This window comes from Rutidosis leptorrhynchoides, chromosome 2, assembly GCF_046630445.1.
Source record: "Rutidosis leptorrhynchoides isolate AG116_Rl617_1_P2 chromosome 2, CSIRO_AGI_Rlap_v1, whole genome shotgun sequence".
In the NCBI taxonomy this organism is placed as follows: Eukaryota; Viridiplantae; Streptophyta; class Magnoliopsida; order Asterales; family Asteraceae; genus Rutidosis; species Rutidosis leptorrhynchoides.
The window spans coordinates 695816284-695838420 of NC_092334.1; the positions used below are offsets into that span (position 1 = coordinate 695816284).

The 22137-nt window shown below is 34.7% G+C and overlaps 3 protein-coding genes, 1 long non-coding RNA gene and 1 pseudogene across 9 annotated transcripts; 3 read left to right on the plus strand and 2 right to left on the minus strand.

Annotated features, from left to right (window-relative positions):
- Positions 1–2196: 2196 nt before the first annotated feature.
- On the minus strand, positions 2197–5443 carry LOC139890399 (putative RNA polymerase II subunit B1 CTD phosphatase RPAP2 homolog; annotated as a pseudogene).
- Positions 5444–6470: 1027 nt separating this feature from the next.
- Positions 6471–10089, plus strand: LOC139890400 (pentatricopeptide repeat-containing protein At1g62260, mitochondrial). Its single transcript, XM_071873284.1, has 2 exons — positions 6471–8722; positions 9855–10089. The coding sequence occupies exon 1, from the start codon at positions 6471–6473 to the stop codon at positions 8427–8429; it is 1959 nt and encodes a 652-aa protein (XP_071729385.1). The 3' UTR covers positions 8430–8722; positions 9855–10089.
- A 1610-nt stretch (positions 10090–11699) lies between these two features.
- LOC139894086 (uncharacterized) lies at positions 11700–15969 on the plus strand. 6 transcript variants are annotated; one of them, XR_011774802.1, is made up of 7 exons: positions 11700–12075; positions 12301–12446; positions 12805–13020; positions 13824–14085; positions 14545–14718; positions 14788–14974; positions 15533–15969. It is a non-coding gene; the product is annotated as an uncharacterized lncRNA (long non-coding RNA). The 6 variants fall into 6 exon arrangements; XR_011774801.1 differs by having other exon boundaries at positions 14551–14718; XR_011774799.1 differs by having other exon boundaries at positions 12292–12446; positions 13824–14718.
- Positions 15970–17049: 1080 nt separating this feature from the next.
- Positions 17050–17793, plus strand: LOC139890401 (uncharacterized). Its single transcript, XM_071873286.1, has one exon. It carries the CDS (start codon positions 17050–17052, stop codon positions 17791–17793), a length of 744 nt encoding a protein of 247 aa, XP_071729387.1.
- Positions 17794–18811: 1018 nt separating this feature from the next.
- LOC139890402 (mitochondrial phosphate carrier protein 3, mitochondrial-like) lies at positions 18812–21790 on the minus strand. Its single transcript, XM_071873287.1, has 6 exons — positions 21488–21790; positions 20471–20832; positions 20328–20371; positions 19758–19972; positions 19495–19619; positions 18812–18851 (listed from the first exon to the last, which is right to left on the minus strand). Exons 1-6 carry the CDS (start codon positions 21788–21790, stop codon positions 18812–18814), a joined length of 1089 nt encoding a protein of 362 aa, XP_071729388.1.
- Between the last annotated feature and the right edge of the window lie 347 nt (positions 21791–22137).

The window sequence follows — 22137 nt, forward strand, 5'->3', positions numbered from 1 at the left end:
CCATCGGCATCTTGTGTACCACGATCTCACTAAAGTACTATATATTCGAAGTGTTTGCGGAATAAACAAAAGTTGTGTATTTATACGCACGAGTCTAATGCATATACATAAACGATTCTTATACTTCATACATAAACGGTGTTTAATTCTTGAAGAGAAGGCGAATTATTAATCCGGTATATATGCAGTTTTGTATACCTAATGTGATAAGTAATTAGAGCATGCGTAGGAAACTCTAGCTAGTTACAATCTAAAATACCTTAAATGAGACTAACGACACTAGATATATATCATAGACGTTAACCGAAAAAGGGAAAACGGATACAGTATTGTTTTCCCTGTTAGACTAGGCAGGGAGAGCAAACATTTTTACTTTGATGTACACAACTTAACCTTATTATCCCGTGACTATTTCTGACTATATATTTTCTTGGCCACCTGAATATAGCGAATATAGCTGGCAACTTAAGTACAGATTTTGCACACCACAAGCTCCGAAGTATTGAGTTGTGTATATTGGTAATATATCAAATTAACTCGTAGGAAGATGTAAGTGCACGTACCAAAAAGCTTGATCCAGCCTCTGTTACTTTTTAACGCTCAAATAAGAGCAATTAGAAAAGCTTTAAAAGCCAAGAGTTCTAACAAGAAACAAAACTACCTCTATGCATAGGCGGATCTTTGGAGGGGTGGGGGTGGGCCCTGGCCCTTACCAACTGTCCATTTAATATTATTGTTTTATACAATATCAAACAAATATGAAGTTAGTTTAGTGGCCTTTAGTGTGTTGCAACTATGGTATTTGGATTTGGTGCAGGTTCAAACACGTGGGGTCACGGGACACTACTAGTTTGAATTTTTTAGTAGCAAAAAACTTTTTAAATTTACAGGACACTACTAAATCTAACTGCATGACCCCGTATATTTTTAAGCTAGAACCGATCAGGGGACACCACTAGTTTGAATTTTTTTTTACGTGTGCTAACGTGGGTTGTTTACAAGTTACATTGAACAAATCTTAGCCTTCTGAATTTTTTTTTTTAAATCGGCCCCTCTAAAGATGTTGTTCAAGATCCGCCACTGCCTCTATGTTTAAGCTACGGAAAAGAAAACAAACAAATAGAATCATACATATCATTTTTCCTATTAAAATGATGATTAAAGACAGTGCTATTCTTGAAGCGCCAAATCACCCACAAAGTCGTAGTAACAATAACACAGAACCAGTTCTTCACCTGATTGGGCGCATCCCAGCTATCAATCCACATATGAATGTCATGCCACAACAGAAAAACCAGACAGTTGCAATCGCACAAGGTCCGAATGCACCTCTTAACAAAGATTCTTGGAAAATTTGTGGAAATTTTAGTTCCTAGGATTGTTTTGTACTTCAAAAGTACAATAGTCTACCCAACTGTGACATCTTGCAAAGGTTGTGATATAAAGATCAACTCCAATTCTGACTGCAGGGCTAAAACCATCAAATATACATAACATTCATGTACTTATATCATTATATTTGAAGTCCTTTCTTTCTCAACGTATTATTTCCAAAACGTTACTAAACGTTTAATCTCTTTCAACAAACAAAAACAACACAAAACAATATAAAAAATGTACACAAGCTAAACTGAATTATAGCCAAACTAAATTTATCATGCAACTAAAAGAAGCCTGAACACATGACATGCATCCAGAGCTTAAAAATCATACAGAAGCCTTTTTTTTCTAATTTAAATAAGATTAGACAAAACAGAAAGAAAAGAAAAAAAAATTCGTCCGAGTAAAATTTTCATCTTTCTAAAAACCAATGTGTCCACACCTCATATTCATCTATGCTAATTTGACCATCATTCAACACCTGCTTTAACCAAAACCACAACCAAGCGATAAATATCTATTTAAGACATGCCTTGAAATAATTATAAAAAGGAATATCTTTTTTATTATGAAGAACGCAGTCATTTCTTCACATGTGATCTTTCTAATAACATTATAATATTTGGCGCATCGATTAATAACATATTTCAAAGTTACAAACATTGATGTTCTTCGGATATAAAAGTCAAAAACATTGATGCGATGCATTTATGTTTTCTATTTTGATTTTGGTCTGCATTCGCTTGTACTGGCAACCAAAAAAATTCTAAAAAAGTCATGTTTTGCAATTCCATACAAGTCTATTTAAGTTTTTTATTACATGTATATCAATAAATCAGCTATTGTTAGTGCAATTATATCAGTTCCAGGGTAAGCAGGCCTGAATACAATATCCATATCCAGATTCTATAATTTAAAAGTTTAAATTACAGTTTACAGTTACTATAATAATATAGAGGAAAAAAAAAGGATGGCACTAACATAAAATAGTTTAGCATTCTATGTATGTCGGGTTGACGAAAAACACTCTGAATATAGTTGTGTGTTACCTTCTGGAAGAAGTTTCTTCTATTTGTCAAGTGTGGGACCACTGTAGGGATCCGACACACAGAAAGAGCATCAACAAACAAAAGAACCATCACCTGCCATTATTTCATTCTCAGACCTGGAAGTGAATCAAGGAACGACATCGTATCGAATTAACAGCCCTATCAAGAATTTAAGAATCATACTCAATCAAAAAACGGTATTATAAATCCGTCTATGCGCATGCATATGGCGAAGAAAGATACACAAGTTTGCCAAATTTGTCTCTTCTCACTTGCTGCAAATGAAGATTGGCCGCTTTATCAGTTTGACGTAAAGAATGTCTTATTACACGAAGAGCTTAAAGAAGAAGTCTACATGGATGGACGGCCCGGATTCACGAAAAGCTTTAAAGAATGGGAAGTTTGTCGGCTTAACAAATCTTTATATGGGTTAAAAACAATCTTCTCGGGCTTGGTTCGGGCGATTTACTTTAGCAATGAAATACTATGGTTTTAAACAAAGTAACTTAGATCATCCATTCGATTGAGCGTTCCTAGGGCGTCGATCAATCCTGAATCACATGCCGCCCTATCAATGTCTGATTTTTGGTTGTCTGATCACAATCGAAATTATGTATCTACTTGTCATATTTTGACCCTGCTCGGTAGTTCCGTATCAGGTTTTTCCGAACGTTTTCTAGAATCAGAAGGTATCATACTTTATTCCTTAAACAAAGAGATAATCTCATAACCTGCCTAATTCTCTATGTAGATGATATGATAATTATAGGAAATGATAAAAAAGAGATTTCGATACTAAAAGGTAATCTTTTCAAAGAATTCGAAATGAAAGACAGGCAAACTCAAATATTTCTTGGAGATTGAAGTTTTACGATCCTAATAGGGAATTGTTATTTGTTATCCTTGACCTTCTTTCCGAAACAGGGATGACTGATTTCAAACCTGCTAAAACTCCAATGATTGAAATCAAAAGATATATACGAAAGATGGAGCAAAACTAGTAGAAAGAGGGCATTACCAGTTTTGTGGGAAAACTCATCTACCTTGCTCATACCTGTCCAGATATAGCATATGCTGTAGGAGTTGTAAGCCAGTTCATGCATCAACCCCAAACTCATCACATGGAATCATCAGATGTCTCAAAAGAACAGCCAGACATGGGGTCTTATGCAAACTGAAAACCAAATATATACCGATGCAAGTTGGGCTAGAGAGAAAGGAGACAGAAATCTACATCAGATTTCTTCACTCTAGTCGGAGGAAACTTGGTTACATGGAGAAGCAAAAAACATAAGGTGGTTGCCCTATTCGAAGCAGAGTTTAGAGGGATAGCAACAGGAGTATCTGAAGCCCTATGGATCAGTAAACTACTTACAGAAGTTGGTTTCCGACCAAAAGACCACTAGTTATCCGAGAATCCAATTCAGCACAACAGAACGAAGCACGAAGAAGTGGACACACACTTCTTCAAAGAAAATTGGAAGCAAATATTATTTCACTGCCATTAGTGAGATCTGAAGATCAACTTGCAGACATCCTCACCAAATCCGTCAACGGGAGACTTTTCAATGAAGTGTTAGTCAAGTTAAATATTGGCAATCCCACTATTTAACTTGAGGAGGGAGTGTTAGAAAGAAAAAAATACAAATATGTGGGATGAGACATATAGTATCATCATCTCTCTTAATTCACAGCAAGATCATAGCTCCTCATAACGGCTAGTTTTTTTCAAAAAGGGAAAAACATATTCCTTTCTAAAATAGAGATAGGCTCCTTACCATGATTAACACTTTGTTATCAGTATAAATAGATAATCATTTGTAGAGCTTTGTACCAATTCAATTTATTTGAATAATAATGATCAGTACTTTTTCTCTATTCAATTGTTTACATTGTTTTACAGTTTAATACCTTTGAAGCATCACAACACTGAAAGATATTTTTTGGATGATCGAGGAACTGCATTTTTCTGTTTTTTACCACCAAAACGACATTTTTTATTATAAAATCGTGAAACCGTAAAAATTCTTTTGTAATTACCTAAATTTATTAAATTGAATTAGAACCTTTTCTGGAGGTATTAATAGCCAAAATTAATCAAAATATGTTCGAGTAACTAACATGAGAGTACTGTCATGTGCCATTTACCCATATACAATTACATAAATATTGATATAATGTAATAATTAGGATTAAAATGAATATGATGTACCATGCCATATTCAATAGTAGAAATCGAAGTTGGAAGTCGAAGATCACGAACAAGTCCAGTCAAATCTCGAGCAAGACAGCCGGCAAGAGTTTGTTTGATTTCAGAAAACCGACCATCAGACAATACAATTCTGCGAGAATATGCATACTCTTCATTAAAACCATCATCATGTCCATATATATATGCCTAAGTAGAAGAAGACACCCATGCAAACATTGAGATGAACATTGTTGCAAACGGCGATAACTGAAAGTAGTAAAAATAAAATTGGTAAAAAGAAGGGAACATTAAGGATGGCACACAAAAAAAAAAAAAACAACATTTAACTTATACTTACGTCTACAAGAAACTCTTCTGGTGAGCTATCGAACCAAGAATCCTCGGAATCAAAAAAATCAGACTCTACAATACCAGTTTTCTTTGGCCACTTCAATGAGATTGGTTTCGGATCAACTGCACCCTCAGATAGGCTTCACTATCATCAGCCCAAGAAACGGAATGAATTGTCTTTATTGCCCCTGAAGATTTCAGAGATGATTTGGGCAAATTACAACTTGGCTCGGTTTCTTTATCACAAACAGGATTATGATTTGTCAGAATTTCACTCTCTTCATTGCTCAATTCAATTCTTGAGCAATTGTTCGTTCAGTTACAATGTCGTTATAATCGGACTTGGAGAGCAAAGAAATAATTGAGTTTCGGATTTAATAACATCTAACAGACATAGTTGAATCTTGTGTACAGCGTCTTTCACAACAACCAGTGATGATGATAATGATGATGTTGATGATGATGATGACATACTTGAAGAACAGCAGGTCACTATATTAACCAGACACAACAGCAACACAACTTATCTGCTGCAAGAAGAAAAACAAAAACATATGCAGCAGTATATAACAAAACGCCAACAATAAAAAATATATAAACAATAAAAGTTCACATTGAGCAAAACTGGAAACATCTTAGTCATATAATAACACATTCAGAATCAAAATTTCGCACTGCAACAAACAAAAATCCCAAATCAAAAAAGAAGAGAAGACAAATGGTGCTTGTTATTACCAAATTCATAACTAAACAAATATTTGGGAGGTTAGGGCTTCAAGTAATTTTGGGACAGAGATGAGCTGAAAATGCGAGGGATAGGGTTTAGTGTTGTCTAAGTATGTTTAACTAATTAAATTCACATTTAGGGTGTAATGATTTTTAATCCTAAAACATACGATATAGACCAGGGTTACCACTTACAAGATGGAAAATGCAAGTCGCCTGAACTTGTGTCGGAAAACTGATCATCGTTGTTAGTGGTCGCCGGCCGTATGAGCTGATATATTTTAATTTATTTTCGCTAAATAAAAATCTAAACAATACAGTAAAGGTGTTAATTGACAAATATACCCTTAAAGGCGTTAATTGACAATTATACCCTTCAATATTTTAACCACGGTCTTGTTTATTTCTCCCACAACAAAAGATCAAAACTGCTCTTCCTCTCCTTATTCCGTTTCCGTCATCATCGATTCATCCCCTACTTCCGACAATCACAACGGTCACAGATTCACCCCATACGTCGAACAATAACTCCGACACCTCCGTAGGCTGCTGTCGGTTCGGTCGTGGTTGAAAAAGTTTGGATTTTGTTTACAAGTGAAGTGATATGTGACTAGCCCAACAATCAAGGTAAATGTGTGTATATTTCGAATATGATGTAGAGCTTGTCATTACATTTGAAGAATATATTTGCAAATATTAACATAAATAATGGTCGGCTTCTAAACAACAGCATCTCTGCAATCGGTGCACTAAATCTGTAAACAGAGCAAGTCATGGTGATCCGATTGACCAGATTAATGCGTAGATACGGAACAATTATGCGGCCCAACTACCTGCGTATTTATATTAGCAGATCGTATTCTGAATTGTTGCCTGAGTTTGACAACTCGATGATCAGGATACTGAATACCAAAATCAAAACGTTAATAAAAAACACTACACTGGATGACGCAAGATTGATGTTTGACAAATCGAAAGACAAAAATACGGTAACCTGGAACTTAATGTTGGATGGTTATGTAAAAAGGAACGAAATTGTGAAAGCACGCCAACTTTTTGGTGAAATGCCTGTGAGAGATTCTGTGTCTTGGAACACTATGATTTCGGGTTATGTTAGGTGTAAGTGTTTAGATGAAGGAAGATTGGTGTTTGATGAAATGCCTTGTAGAGATATTGTTTCATGGAACACAATGATTAGCGGGTATGCGAAAATTGGAAGGATGAATGAAGCTTTGAAGCTTTTTAATCAGATGCCAAATAGGAACGTTGTTTCTTGGAACGCTATGGTTTCAGGGTATTTACAGAATGGTGATTCTAAAAATGCTGTTAGTTTTTTCAAGAAAATGCCTAAACGAGATGCTGCGTCTCTTAGTGCACTAGTATCTGGTCTTGTTCAGAATGGTGAATTGGATAAAGCTGGAACGTTTCTGCTTGAGATTACATGTGAGAACGATGATAGACTAGATTTAGTACATGCTTATAACACTTTAATTGCTGGGTATGGGCGGATAGGAAGAATTGAAGATGCGAGACGCTTTTTTGATCGAATCCCGTATGGGAATAATAATCAGATGAGATCTGATAGGTTTAAAAGAAACTTGGTTTCATGGAATATCATGATTATGAGTTATGTGAAAGCCAAAGATGTTGTTTCAGCTAGAATTTTATTCGATCAGATGACTGAACGGGATACGTATACATGGAATACGATGATAAATGGTTACATTGAAACTTGTGATATTGAAGAAGCTTGTAATTTGATCACAAAAATGCCAAACCCTGATGTGTATACATGGAACTCACTGCTTTTAGGGTTTTCTGAGGTGGGTCAATTGGAAAAGGCTCGTGAACTTTTCAGACGAATGCCCCGAAGAAACCGCGTTTCTTGGAATACAATCATAGCTGCTTATGAAAAACATAAACAGTATCGTGAAGCGATAGAACTATATATAGAGATGCAGTTAGAAGGAGAAAAACCTGATAGACACACTTTGTCTTCTCTTTTGAGTGCTTGTGCCGAAATCGCTGATATTCATCTGGGCATACAAATACATCCGCAAGTTACAAAATTTTTTATTCCTGATGTACCCTTGAATAACTCCCTTATTACTATGTATGCCAGATGTGGAGCTATAACGGAGGCTAGAGCTATCTTTAATGAGATGAAACTCTGTAAAGACGTAATCTCGTGGAACGCTATGATTGGTGGATACGCATCACATGGATATGCAACAAAGGCCTTGGAACTTTTTGCTTCAATGAAAAAAGTATCGGTGAAACCAACTTATATTACATTTATATCTGTTCTGAACGCGTGTGCAAACGCTGGCTTAGCTGATGAAGGGCGTATGCACTTTAATTCTATGGTTAATGAATTTGGTATTAAACCAAGGGTAGAACATTATGCGACACTTGTGGATATTATGGGTCGTAATGGGAAACTCGAAGAAGCCATGGATGTGATTAAAGGAATGGTGGTTGAACCTGATAAAGCAGTGTGGGGTGCGTTATTGGGTGGTTGTAAAGTGCATAATAATATTAAGTTGGCTCGAGTTGCAGCTGAAGCGTTGATACGTCTTGAACCTGAAAGTTCTACTGCGTATGTGTTGCTGCATAATATGTATGCTGATATTGGGCAATGGGAAGATGCAACAGAAATTAGGATGTTAATGGAGAAACATAATATTAGAAAGTCAGCAGGGTACAGCCTGGTGGACTCAAGTTCCATATGATTGGTGGACTCAACTTTTAATGAACCTGTATTGGAGTTATAATTGTTTTCGCACATTATGAAATTGGTGAAGTGAAGTGATTCTTGGTAACAATATTCACATTCATATTTATGAAGCATTAGACAGAAGTTTCTCGAATTGTGAACACACCAAACGTAGCAGGAATACAGTTTGCATAAAATTCAAGCAGGACCGAAGTTTCCGAAGGATAGATTGCCATGTTGAGGCTCTGGAATATGGTGTGGTCCAATCAGGGAAGTTATGGTGTGATAGGTGTGCCATTTATCCTAAAGGTACAATACATTACACTAGTGGTGGTTTATTGGATGGGTCAGTTGGGTAACAGGTCGAACTAATTATGGTTAAACTAGTGCACTCTCTAGTTTCTAGTATGGGTAGAAACTGGTCAGGTTGTGCAGACACGCAAGTACTGTTTGTATTTTGTAAACGATTAATTTATTTAAATAACGTTTCAAATTTATACTTTTAACATCCTTTTTTATTTCTTTGAATACAACTGTTCAGACCCACATAATATGATCACTAGAAGTTAAACATGTTTTTGAGTGTTCCGAGTAAAGATGGGTCAACTAGGAATGAATGTGGGGTGACAAAACTTCTCAAAGTTGTTAGGTTTTTCCTCTGCGGGTTACCCGGGAAGAGCGAGTAATCTGACCCATACTCTGGTGTACGCAGCCCGTCAGGAATACTCCTGGCTGTTTCCAACCCTTCTCTGACCATCTCAAGACTCGAACCTGAGACCTTTTGCAAGGATGTCAGGGGCCAGCCACTGGGCTAACTTGGGATGGTTAAACGCCCCAGATAATGATAACAAAAAAAAATCCTTTTTTTTTTTTTGGTTTGTAAATCTTTTGATCTCTTTTTAGTTACTAGGACAACTATTACTGTTTTGCTTCTTTCTTAGTTCACCTAACTAGCTTGTTCTTGGCCGTAGGTGTATTTTGGCTAGTAGTTTAAAGTAGAGAGAAACTGGAATATTGCTGGACGGATATTTGTTTTTCTTTTGTTTAATATTCATTTCATTAGTAAAGGAAACCATAACTAAATTGTAAGGCTTTATACAACCATTTTTCGTGACGTACCTTTGAATTTCATTTCCATTTCTGTATCATCTATCCGTTTGTAAAAGTTATTGCCATGTGTTTGAGACTTTGATTTAATTAGATTTTGTCGAGTGTCATCATTAGTCTACCGTAAGGGACAGCTCATTGGGGAACATAAAATGAGCAATATGCACCTTTTACATAGTATATAGAGATCATTCAAAAACTTTTTCATGGTAGGCATCAAGCATGCATGACCACATCCTGTTGTTAATAACAAAACTATTAGATGATTAGTTCATTATAGATGCCAAAGAGTATACAGAGTCGTACTAAATCGATTTGACATAATGTATTCCAGTTGAGTAATGAGTGTTCTCCTACCTGTAAAGGGAGCTACAGAAGCCAAAAAGATTTCACATTCATCAAGAAGAGCTCTTTCATGTAATTCTACACTGGCAACTTCAGCATCCAAAGTATGTGTTTTGTCCAACTGTAAATTTAGAATGAAAAATTGGCGTAAAACGATCGCAAAGAGCATTGAACTCGACTTGTTGTCTTGTTGATACTCCAACTAAAGCTGTATACTAATTTATATCGACAGGGTAATGCATTTTCTTCGTCTTCTCTTTGTAACTAAAAATTGTTCTTGTATGTAATAATTTGTACACATGTAAACAAGAAACAACTAGTTCTGCCTTTTTGTAAATTGACTTGTCCTGTATTCATTTTTTACTTTAACACCACATTACGAGGGTCTTATTCTAGTAATTAGTAAATAAATTATTAATTACAGAGTATTAATTATTAGGCGAGGATGACGGTGTTGGTTTCCATTCGGGTTCTCATGTGGGATTGGTTTCTGCTCAAAACTCGGCCTCGGGGTGAAGAATGAATGTTTGTGTTGCTATTCCTTCAGAGGTAATGTTCGAGCTCACATGGATTGTTGCGCCGTGAATGTTGGTAATGTTATTAGGGCCCTCGTTTCTAATCCAAAGGACTCGTCGAAGATTAACGCAAAATTGAAAACGCCAGCAGCGATCGATTCTTTTGTGTTACTGTACCAAGATGAAGGTGATGAGGTTGTGATTCCAAGTTGCCAGTTTGGCATGGATGGTTCGATTGGTGTATTGGAAGACAGCGCTTTTCTCGCGGGGCGCAAGAGCGGTAGTGGTAAGGCGGTTATGGGATCTTCTTTTGATTTTTTCAACAAGGTCACGAAGAATTTTGAGGCACATAAAGTTGAAGCAAACTAAAGTCAAGCCTAAAAATGGTGCATAGGTCCGAGTTGACAAAGTTCAATGTCGACGGCATTTGATTTGTTTGGTGTTTGCTTGGTAGTTGTCCGCTTGTCTCATTTCGATGTCGGTTGCTTTGGTTGTAGCAGGTGGTCAACGTTTTTCTTTTTGTTCTTTGTTATAGTTCGTGTGCTTTTTGTCTTTCTAGTTGTTTGGTTGGTTTTAGTTCGGTTGGTTTGTTCGACCCTTAGTTTTGGTTGTCTTGTTTAGTTTGGGCTGGGGTTATGCCTCCTTTGTATGTTGGTTGGGCTTCATTGTGATGAACTTCCCTTGTTTTTATATATTTATGTTTTTTCGTCAAAAGAAAAAAGAAGAGTTATTAATTATATCACATAATATAAACCGAAAATAAATAAAAAACTTAACTTAGAAAAATAAATCATTAAATAAATAAATAAATAAATAAATATAAAAATCTCTTCTATACATTATAATAAGAGAAAATTGCGCGGTTGGTCCCTGTGGTTTAAATGAAATAGGGTGTTTGGTCCCTGAACTTCATATTCGGGGTCCCTGTGATTTTCAAAACACGCGTGGTTGGTCCCTGTCAAGGACCAACCACCCCGAAAATGAAAGTTTAAAACATGTGTAGTTGGTCCCTGTTAGGGACCAACCACGCGTGTTTTAAAAATCACAGGTACCAACAACCCCGAATATGAAGTTCAGGGATCAAACACCCCATTTCATGTAAACCACAGGGACCAACCGCGCATTTTCTCTAATAATAAAGTCTTAATTGAGATATCATTAACACCAACTCTTAATCTACACCATTAAATTAAATCACTACTCCTATTTCTAAACCATTGGATCTAATTATAACTTAAGTCATTCTTAATCAATTTTATATCCTTAATACCCCTAACAAAAAAATACGCGGACCTTAACACATCTATTCGGATCTTCAGTTCTATTCGGATCTTGAGTTCTAACAAACGCATTAGGGCAAAAATCTCTAATGAACCCTCCTACATGCATCATCTTCAAAAATCATAGGTAATAATCACAATCGAACAAGGTTAGCGGGTTGATTTCCATCATCAATCGTTGATGTAGCATAATCAGTATCGAACAAGGACTAAAAAAATTAGGGTTCCATCCAAAAATATGCGTGACTCAAATGATACGATGAGGGATTCAACATTCAAATTGGTCGACGACGTAAATCCAATCCAGATGCAGGACTACAACTATTAGTCATTGATCGATTCGATTGTACTCTAAAGATTATGGTAACCTAGATTCCCATTCCAATTCATCTTCATCCAATGAGTATCAAAGAAGGTAGGTTTTATTATTGAGCTTTATATTGGCCATGGTAAAAGTCGTTTCATTAAACTTGAGAATGCACATAAAAAAGTTGTTAAAGATCTATGATATTATGTTTAGAGTTTTGATATTATGTTTCTGATTACTTGATTGCTGATGTACCATTTTTCTTTTGCAAAATAGAAACTTATTTCATTAAAAAAGTTAATGGTTATAAATAACAAACTCAAGGTACTGCAGCTATGGTTTGATGTACACCTACATACTTAATAAAGCTGAGCAAATCGTATTCAACAATGGATAATAGTACCCGAAGTTTGGTATCTTGTGCACACCAGAACTTTGTATTCATCACTTTGAGGCGGGACTGAATCATAAAAAATGAGGTATCCAACTGCTATAATATCCTGGTTCAATCCGATCATTTATGGTTTACTATTTTGATAAATAATGGGTAATTTCCTGTATAGGTAGAAAATATAGTTCGTTTAGCATTGAAACGTTACCTTAAGCACAACACCAACCTCATAAATACAGTCGATTGTTATAAAGCTACAAATATAATTTAATAGACATTTGACTATTGTAAAGCTATTATTGGAAGTGAATGGTGATGTTGGAGAAGTGGTACAAATTGTCAAAAGCAATGAGGTTGATTTGTGTTAATTTAAAGGTTTCTGAGTTTATGAGTTTTGGTGAGTATTTGAATGATTATAACTTATAAGTTCGTATAAACATTTATAGGTAGGATGGAACCAATATGTTACAATTGTTGACGGGAAATTAAAGTTTTCACTAGCGATTCCTGAAATAGGTACATGTGGGAATTATTAGTTTTCATTTGTGAAACTCTGAATGATCAAAAGAATGCTTATGAGGCCTCATGAAGACACAATTTGAGATCATAAACTCCTTACGCTACAATTTGAGATCATAAACTCCTTATGATGTATATCTAAGGTATATAAAAGTTTTTTAAATAATTAAAGTATGGTTTGTTTCGATTATTCAGGATGTTTTTGGCATAAGAATTTGCTTAGTTTCAAGATTTTTATGTATCAAATTTTAGGATTAAGATTGCACAGTTGAGCTCTTTGTGGTACCATTCTTGCTTTAAGAATGAGAAGCCAAATATAAAATTGCAGAGTCTATAGTTAACTTAACTGTTTAGATGCCTTTTGTAAAGCTATGACATAATGGAGAATGTGGGTTGATTCCAATAGTAGCCGTACAAAAATTCATTTGGTGTTTGTTAAATAAAAGAATATACTACTAAGAAAGATTTCGCCTTGATTATAATAAAGTCTTTCTTCGAGTTAACTCACGAGCTTTGCAAATGATATAGAATTCTGGGAATTAATGCTTTTGGCACTTAGTTTGACAAATTTTATAGTTCCACCATTTATGACAAGTGAGAAAAATGAGAGGTTAAGGGGGTTGGGTAATTGGTCAAAGCTTTCTCGAGTTAAATGGGTAATATTTGTGCAAATGAGTCGGCTAAAATAGGGTTGACCTAAATCACTTCTGTCCAACTTCTGATAGTTTCTAAACAATAAGTGTGTCAAATAGATACATTACAAAAATATTATATCTATTTGAAGAAAGTTGTATTATTAGTTAGTATTAATACACTTAGGGTAATTTTGACCAGAGAATTGTTAGGTAGTATTATTACACTCAGGGGAAACTTTTTGACATGTTTCAACATTTGCATTATGTAATATGATTGCGTCTAAGTTTATCATCTATTTCTTGATTGACAGGTCCTAGAAGGTAAAGTTTTTGTACATCAGAAGAAGGTAAAATAATTTAATCAAATTCTATAAACCATATACAAAGAATAGATGACGAACTGAATCAACACATTTGCCGCAAAAAAGTGCACGTGAACAAAATATTGGGGTACCAAACTTGCAGTTTATCATGTGTAGTAATAAGTCTATTCAATATGAGATGCCATAAAATGAACGCATGCTTTGTCTCAATTGAGTTTGATTCAATATTTGAAAAGCATCCAAATTTGAGGTATGGAGTGCAAAGCTCTCATTATTATTTATTAGCTACGCAAATCTGGTTGGATCAAAATTTTAGTCAGTGGTATATGCATTAGATCACCCATCTTGTAGATAATAAAATGTCTGGATGGCTTGCACTTTTTGATGATTTTGACAAACTAAAACCTGATAAGGATCAAAGTCTGATGTACTCCTTTTTCCCTTTCATAATATTTCTTATACTTCTTATATCAGCGATAATGTTAGCTTTTATGGTAGCTGGTAAACAATCATTTTGTTAATTGATTGTAGTCTCTGGTAATAATCTGCTAGAAAAGAAATACTTCAAAGTAAGTGTTGGTCCAACAATTGGTGTCAAAGGCTTTGTTATTTTGCTTTATCTTATTTTGCTTTTGCTTTGGAATATGATAAAGTTTTCAATACCTCAATAGTATCATTATACTAAAAGTGTTGTTATTGTAATGCTAAGTTGCAGGTGGATCTTTTATTCTACATAACCAAATTAGACGGTGAAATTGAGTTACATGTTAACCTCTGGCTACCCAAACAATGATGGTTGCGCATCTGATCATCAGGTGGTGTTTTTCGATTCCCGACACTTATTAGACTCCTAGCAAGTCACATCCAGTTCTTGGTGCCCCTGGTTAGTTTTGATTTTTTATGTTAAAGAAAGTTGTTTGTCCGAATTCTTTAAGACAATCGTTTGGTACAGCAGTTAGCGCGTATGACAGATGCACCAATACTTATTTCACTGCTCTATCCAGCACCCTAATGGATGATCGTGTATCATGGGCTAATAAGTCATGTAATTAGGGCAAGCGTTGAAAATGGAAGTCGGTGACAGATAGGAATTCCCATGTTGAAGTTAATGATGATTCCTGTCAAGGCTGTCATGTGAGGTAATTCTACTTCTATTATATTTTCTTATATTCTATATACAACTTGTAGCCAATTTTAGCGGACTATTTATTTGGGTTGTATGATGACTACACATGGCAAACGGTTCAAATTGGGTTGGTTTGGGTAACATGTCAAAACGGTTTTGGGTTGAAACGGGTCATTGGTCAAGCAGGTTAAAATTCAAATGGGTCCAAATGAGTGATGTTGGGTCGGTTTGGGTAACAGGGCAAATAGGTCATGGTTAAACAAGTCAAACAGGTCAAATGGGTCACGTGCATCAAATGGGTCAAACAGGTAATTGTGGTTTGATATTATTTAGGTGTTAATCAATTGATTCGATTCAAAAAAATATGTCTTTAGATAGGTAGTTCATTATTGAACAGTTTCCTTATTAACTTGCATATTCTTTTTTTCTAATTTGGTGGTTCTGAATTAATCATATTACATGTTCTTGCTATCAGTTTTTGTCTCTTGTCCAAATAAATCCAGTGGGGCTCACTCTGATTTCGGTAAGTTTATCATAGACTAAGCATTTTCTGATTTAATTTGTTGATCAGGTAATAATTATATGGACATTGCAAGTCTTTTCCTTTTCGATGGATACAGACATTCCAAGTCTTTTGACAGGCTTTCTCTTTGAATCTGGTTTTGAATCTGGTGCTATGCAAAATTTTTGATTCATTATTGAAACCCCTTAGTGCGACTTTAACAACTGATAAAGGTGACTCTAATTAGTATTGTTCAAAATGTTTTTAGTTGTGTTGAAGTGTGAGCAAGTTCTTCATTCTTTCATAGTTTAACTAAAATTTTGGAATAAACTTGATAATCATAGTAAGGATAGTAATATGTTTTATATGCTACTTTGGAATAACGTAATTGGGTTGACCTCTAATGTGAAGAGATATTAGCAGTTCTCATTTCTAGAACATGTGTGAGCATATTGGTGATACTGTAAAGGTGGCTATGTTGACCCATTTATATATTGAAGATGGATTTGGATTGCGTATGTTTGAAGATTGAAATTTTCATATCCTTTGTCTGAGATCCGTTGCATAACATACAATTAAATAAAGCATACATAATTTCTTAAATGTATTGCACCATTACAATATTTTCACAAAATAAACTTTAGACAAAAATAACTTTAAACGTTTATTTTTTATTTTGTTAGTTAATAATGAAACATATGTAGATGTTAACCAGGCCAAAAAAAAAAAAAAAAATGAACAATTTGAAAACTAATTTGATGAAAGAAGAAAGTGCTACTTGCTAAAGAGTTGGAAAATTTACAAAAAACTATAAACTTCTTTATCCGAACAAAATTTCGTCAATAAAAGTGATGATTGTGCTATGACAAACTTTGCAAGTCATTTGTCAAGTTTAACAGAAAAATTCACTATTTTGATAGATTTAATAGAACGGTTAAACCAAAATATACAATTTATATCTATAATATCACTGATTACATTGAAATAGTCAAATAATATATTTGGTAATGTTTCTTATGCATGGTGATAAATTGCGTGAAAAAAGTTTAAAGGATATGCGAAGTTCACTTACAGAAAAACAACAAGTTGCTTCAACGTTTACACTAAATGACTACTTCAAACGATTGGTTGCATTGAGTAATCTATGAGAAACTCGTCAGGAAAATATTTAACTACATGATAATGGTCTATTATCAAAAACTCATACTACACTACATTTTCGACGTGGTGTTATTAGTTATCTTTTTTATTTTTATTAATCATTTAAACTTTAATTATATTCAGTCTTTTTAAAATATTTAATCTATATCTCCAATTTTGTTCAGCTACATCATTTGCTTTTATTTGTATCTTATACGTAATATTTGTCGACTCAATTGATGTACTCATACATAATATATTTCATTTGTAATTTTTATTGCCGAAACCCGCGAATTCGCCGGTAGTAAATAAATAATAATATAAATATTTAATATTTAATCAATAATAATGCAAGATACAGAATTTCATAATTGCATAATCATAGGATATGCACATAAATTAGTCCCCAAGAAATCAAACAAACTCTGTCCCAATCTCAAGGGAAAATGGCTGAAGTTCAACCACCGGTGGATGGCCAAGTTAACGGCAGCGTAGCTACCGGAGCTCCGGCGACTGTCCTGGCAGAAACTGTCGTCGGTCCAACCAAACGTCAACGCCGGCCAAGCGTCAGATTAGGTGAAATTGGAGATCATCAACACACATATGACAACAATAATCACAATAAAAGAATCAAGCAAAATTGGAAATTTAACAAATTTTCAGCAAAAACTCCCAAATCTCAACAAACCCTGGATACCCAATTAAAAAATAATAACAATAATGGTATTGCATTTGGAGGTTGGAAGGTAAATGATTCAAAATGCTTATTAAGAAGGGGGTTTTCATCAAAAAAGCAGATCAAATCCAATTGGGTATCTGAAGATGATGATGATTATGATGACGCTGATAGGTATTCGGATCAAAGTTTGAATCTTTCTATGGATTATGGTGTTAAAAATAGAGATGGAAACAATGGAATCAGCGTTAGGGTTTCAGATGGTGATAAATCAAAATCTGATACTGATGGAATTAATTGGAACAATGGTGGTTTGGAAAGAAATGGTGTTAGGGTTTGGTTGAATCAAATAGGGTTAGGGAGATACTATTCAATTTTTGAGGTACATGAGGTTGATGATGAGGTATTGCCATTATTGACATTAGAAGATCTTAAAGATATGGGAATAAATGCTGTTGGATCAAGGCGGAAAATGTTTTGTTCAATTCAAAAACTTGGTAAAGGGTTCTCGTGATGAATAGAATTATCAAACGTTGCGCTGAGATCGATTGCAGGGTCATGAAATTAACTTGGTAATGACAACATGTATGGTTTGGCCCTTTTTGTGTACTTCAGTTGTAGTGATAAAATTGTTTTCCTTTAGAGTTTGTTCATGGTTATATACGAGTTTAAAAGATATGCAAAATTATATTATATAGATGAGTATTTGGAAGTATTTAAAGACTATATCATACATTAGTTTATACTGTCTTTTGTCAAAATTTTGCTCATATTGGTGTTTTAAATAGTCATGATTTTTGAAATTGTTTATTATTGTATGGTTATAACTTAGAAGCTTGGTGAAGGATTTCATGATGATTGTTAGTGATGGGTTGAAATCTTGATTTGAAGTTAAACAAAACGCCGTCAACGTTATGTAGAGGTATTACAGATTTGGATCAGCAAAATCAAATTGAATAGGCATAGGTATGTCTGAATGTCACTTGGCCCTTTCTTGTGTACTTTGGTTGTGGTGATAAAACTGTTTCTATATGGTAAAAATTGAGTTCAAATTGTTTAAGTTATATAATTTCATTTTTTAAACTCTATTCACCTATTACGTACAACACTTAATACACACACGTTGTCTCAAGTGAGACTTGAACCCACAAGCTATTTGGTAATGGGTTGCTCTTATTCACCAGGGACAAATGGCCTTTGGTTTATTTCGTGTATATTTATAATGTGATCAAATCAGTTTCTTGGATAAAAGCATAATAGTGATTTTGATAAAGGGAGAGCATTAATTAAACTTAGTATAAGTAATTGCATTAACATTTACAATAATAATTGCAGACCTGGAAATAAATGAAAATTATACAGCGAATTGCAGGTAATGAAAATATCTATATAATCGTATCTCGTCAGAGTGTGATAAGCGTCACTGGCTAACGGATACAGAGATAGTAACAGAAGCTAATATATAGTTATTTATCAAGAGCATTGTCCATGACAAAAACACTACTTAGTAGTTTGTCCCAAGTGCCGATGCTTTACTTAGCGGCAGGAGGAGCAGCACCGCCGGTTGTAGGCCTACAAAGAAAAGAAATTTAATCTTTTGAGCAAGATTAGAAAAGAAATTTTAATCTTTTGCCATTGCAATACAGGTGGCAAAATGAACAGGTTGGGCTGGTCAAAATGAGCTTTTTAGTAGGGGTCGGGTTAACCCAAGTCAATGTGTGTCGCTTTTTAAACTTAAAAAAAAATAAAAAAATGAAAAGGACAGTAATTCGTTAAAGTGACTTAACAGGTTTGTATATGTTAACACTACACTATAGGCAATTAGGATCATTCTGACTCGTTTGGGATGAAATACCAGCCAAGTCAACACAGTTCCTAAAAATGGGTTTTAAATGTCACCTCTAATTGTAGAATTTTTTTTTTTTTTTTTTTTTTTTTTTTTTTTTTGAAAGGCAAGTTGTCGCCATCACCCAGAGGGGACTTACCTTCGCGATCATATGCCATGCACGCACGCGCTTTCGGAAGGAAACCCGAATCACATTGTAGGAACCTGATCCTTAAACCATCCCGAGAGATAGGAGGACTAGGTTTGAATCCTGAATGGATCCGAAAACCCCCTGGGTCAATCTGGAGCTCTATATTTCAGGCAGATTGATTAATGGGATGGGTGTCTAGAAAGTGAGAAGAATATATAATTATTGGAGAAGGAACTTACAGTCCGACAAAAACTTTGAAGGCGTCGTAGATTCCCCATTGTGCTCCAGTAAGTGTTCCAATCATAAAGATACGAAGAGGAAGACCGCGAGTGAATAAACCAACCACTCCAAGTTTCTTGATAGCCTACACCCCCAAAGATTATTAAAGGTCTTTATTCTGAAATTTTGTATAGCCGACGCCATTTGCTTTTAAAGCATATCATGACTGAAAACAAATATGTCCATAAACAAATTTTTCATTTAGAAATAAAAATATACTTACATCACCAGCGGTAGCTCCTTGGGCATTGTTGAGGAAAGAAACCAAATTATCAGCTGGATGCGAGACAATGGCACAAAGTACACCGGCTACATAACCTCCAGCAAAACTTACTCCAAGTTGTGTCTGTTTGCTGCATTGATCCTTTGGCATCGGAATTGCGTACTTATACAACTTCTCCACAATCGTCTCAAAAGATGCAAACTTCATCATTGTATCTAAATGCATATACAATTTAACCTCTATCGTACTTTAATATTTTTGTAACTAAGGGGATGTTTGTTTTTTAAGACGTTTTTTGTCTAAAGATCTTGGAACAATGTCTGTAGAGAAGTTGTGGCCTAAAGGTTTGACTGGTAGTTTTTATGTCTATAAAATAACTTAATTTGTCTGCAGCACTAAAAGCACATTTCTGACATTATTTTTATCTTATATCTTCAGAAAACAAACAGTCTGCAGAACGTCTAGCATGCAGACATAAGACATAATAAGATTTGCAGCCTGAAAAACAAACAACACCTATGTTTTGCGGTGGTCAAATGTTAGAGAAATTAGTCAAAGTTACTAACTTACATGGAATTTGTCGTCCCCAAAGAGGAGCAATCCCTTTAAAAAGCCTGCAGAAGAATAACGAATATCAGATACATAGAATTCAGTAAGTCGTATATTTTTTATCTAAATAACTTATCGAATTACTCAATGTTATAGGATCGTACCCAGAAACACCGTCGGCCTTAATAAATTTTGGAAGGCCATCTGAGAGACCATTAGCGTATCCAGGCTTTGTCTGGACACGAACCTTAACAGCCTCAAAGGGACAAAGAGCAATATCAGCGATAAATTCAGCAGAAGCAGAACCAGCAAGGAAGATCAATGTTTTATACTTGGTTGCATACTCGGGGCCAGCTATATCAGAGTACGTTTTCTTGAAAAACTCATAAAACCCGAACTTGCAAGCACCTTGTGCGCTGTAACCGAGCAATGTTGGAACCCATCCCCTAAAAAATCCTTTCATTCCTTGCTCCTTAAATAACACTCCAAACCCAGAAGTAATACCCTTGTACTTTGTAGGGTTTATCTATACAAAGAGATCATATAATTTACAAAATCAAGATCAGGTGTAATTTTGAAAAATCATGTAAACTCATATTTACTTTTTTAGCAAGGTTGCAAACTCGCATCGGGGGGTAATCGATCGGGATTTTGGACTGGGTAATCAGTAATTTTGGGGATTAATCAGATTGGACTTTTTGTACAATAAATAATACTAAAATTCAAAATTATATGTTTAAATATAGAAGAAAACCATAAACTTTAAGATAATTCTCTAAAAACATAAATATAGCTGCTCATTTTGTTCAAAAAATCTAAAATTCTAGTTTAAATTCATGTTAAGATGTTGACTAAGTTTGACTTAGACCGATTTTGACCAACAAATCCAATTTTGACCCATTAACCGACATTGACCAATCAATTGGAAAGTCAGAACGGACTATTCTTAAAAAGGATTAAATGTGATTAATCAGGAGTAATTGAGGTTCTTTGCAATAGTGCTTTTCTGTTTTAAATCCACGTTCATATATAAAGATTAGGCCTGCATTTGTATTCCAAAAATGTGTTATATGCAAAACGAATTAACAATTACGATTAAGCATATGTTTAGGACTGGTTTAGGGACATATAACATTACTCTTTAACAAAATTTATTACATGCACACGAGAATTAAATCAACCTGCATATTACATTTGACGAGATCCAACGGAGTAACGGCCATATGAGTAACACCACAGCTAATAATACCACCAACCGTACATGCTCCGTAATATGTCGGAGAAAACATTTCTATCTTACGTGGCTCATTTGGAGCTTGGATCACAACGCCTTTTGACGGCGGGGATGAAACAAAATGTGTATGTTTCGAGGGGTAAAATGAGTTCGGTTGATTTGAATTCAAGTGATCAAAGTTGATGAATGGTTTAGGTGAGTAGAGGAAGGTTGGGATCAAAGGTTGTCGTGAGTTGTCCATGAATTCCATTGTGATTGAAAATAATATAATGTGTTAATTTGGAGATTGAAAGAATAGAGATATGATATGAATTGATGATGAGATTAAGATAGAGATAATTAGGGTTAATTTGGCAATGAAGGTGTAATTGATGGAGGAAAATGAAAGAAGAAAAATTGCATGCGAATTTGAAGGCTATTCACTTGTTGATTCAATTTAATTCAATTCACACAAGACTTTGGATGGTATTTACTTATTTAATATTTTCACACTATTTGTTATGATTATATATTATAGATTAATTATTAATATTAATATTAATATTAATTATAAACCCCCCTCCCCACCGCACCCGCAACGCGATGTGCAGAATGCAC

Excerpts from the sequence above, each read along its gene's own strand:
- LOC139890400 (XM_071873284.1), top strand. The coding sequence starts at position 6,471 with ATGGTGATCCGATTGACCAGATTAATGCGTAGATACGGAACAATTATG.
- LOC139890401 (XM_071873286.1), top strand. The coding sequence starts at position 17,050 with ATGGCTGAAGTTCAACCACCGGTGGATGGCCAAGTTAACGGCAGCGTA.
- LOC139890402 (XM_071873287.1), bottom strand. The coding sequence starts at position 21,790 with ATGGAATTCATGGACAACTCACGACAACCTTTGATCCCAACCTTCCTC. Across the intron at positions 20,372-20,470 it reads AAGGCCGACGGTGTTTCTGG|GCTTTTTAAAGGGATTGCTC; the intron begins GTACGATCCTAT and ends ATTCTTCTGCAG. Across the intron at positions 18,852-19,494 it reads TTCAAAGTTTTTGTCGGACT|GCCTACAACCGGCGGTGCTG; the intron begins GTAAGTTCCTTC and ends TTTTCTTTGTAG.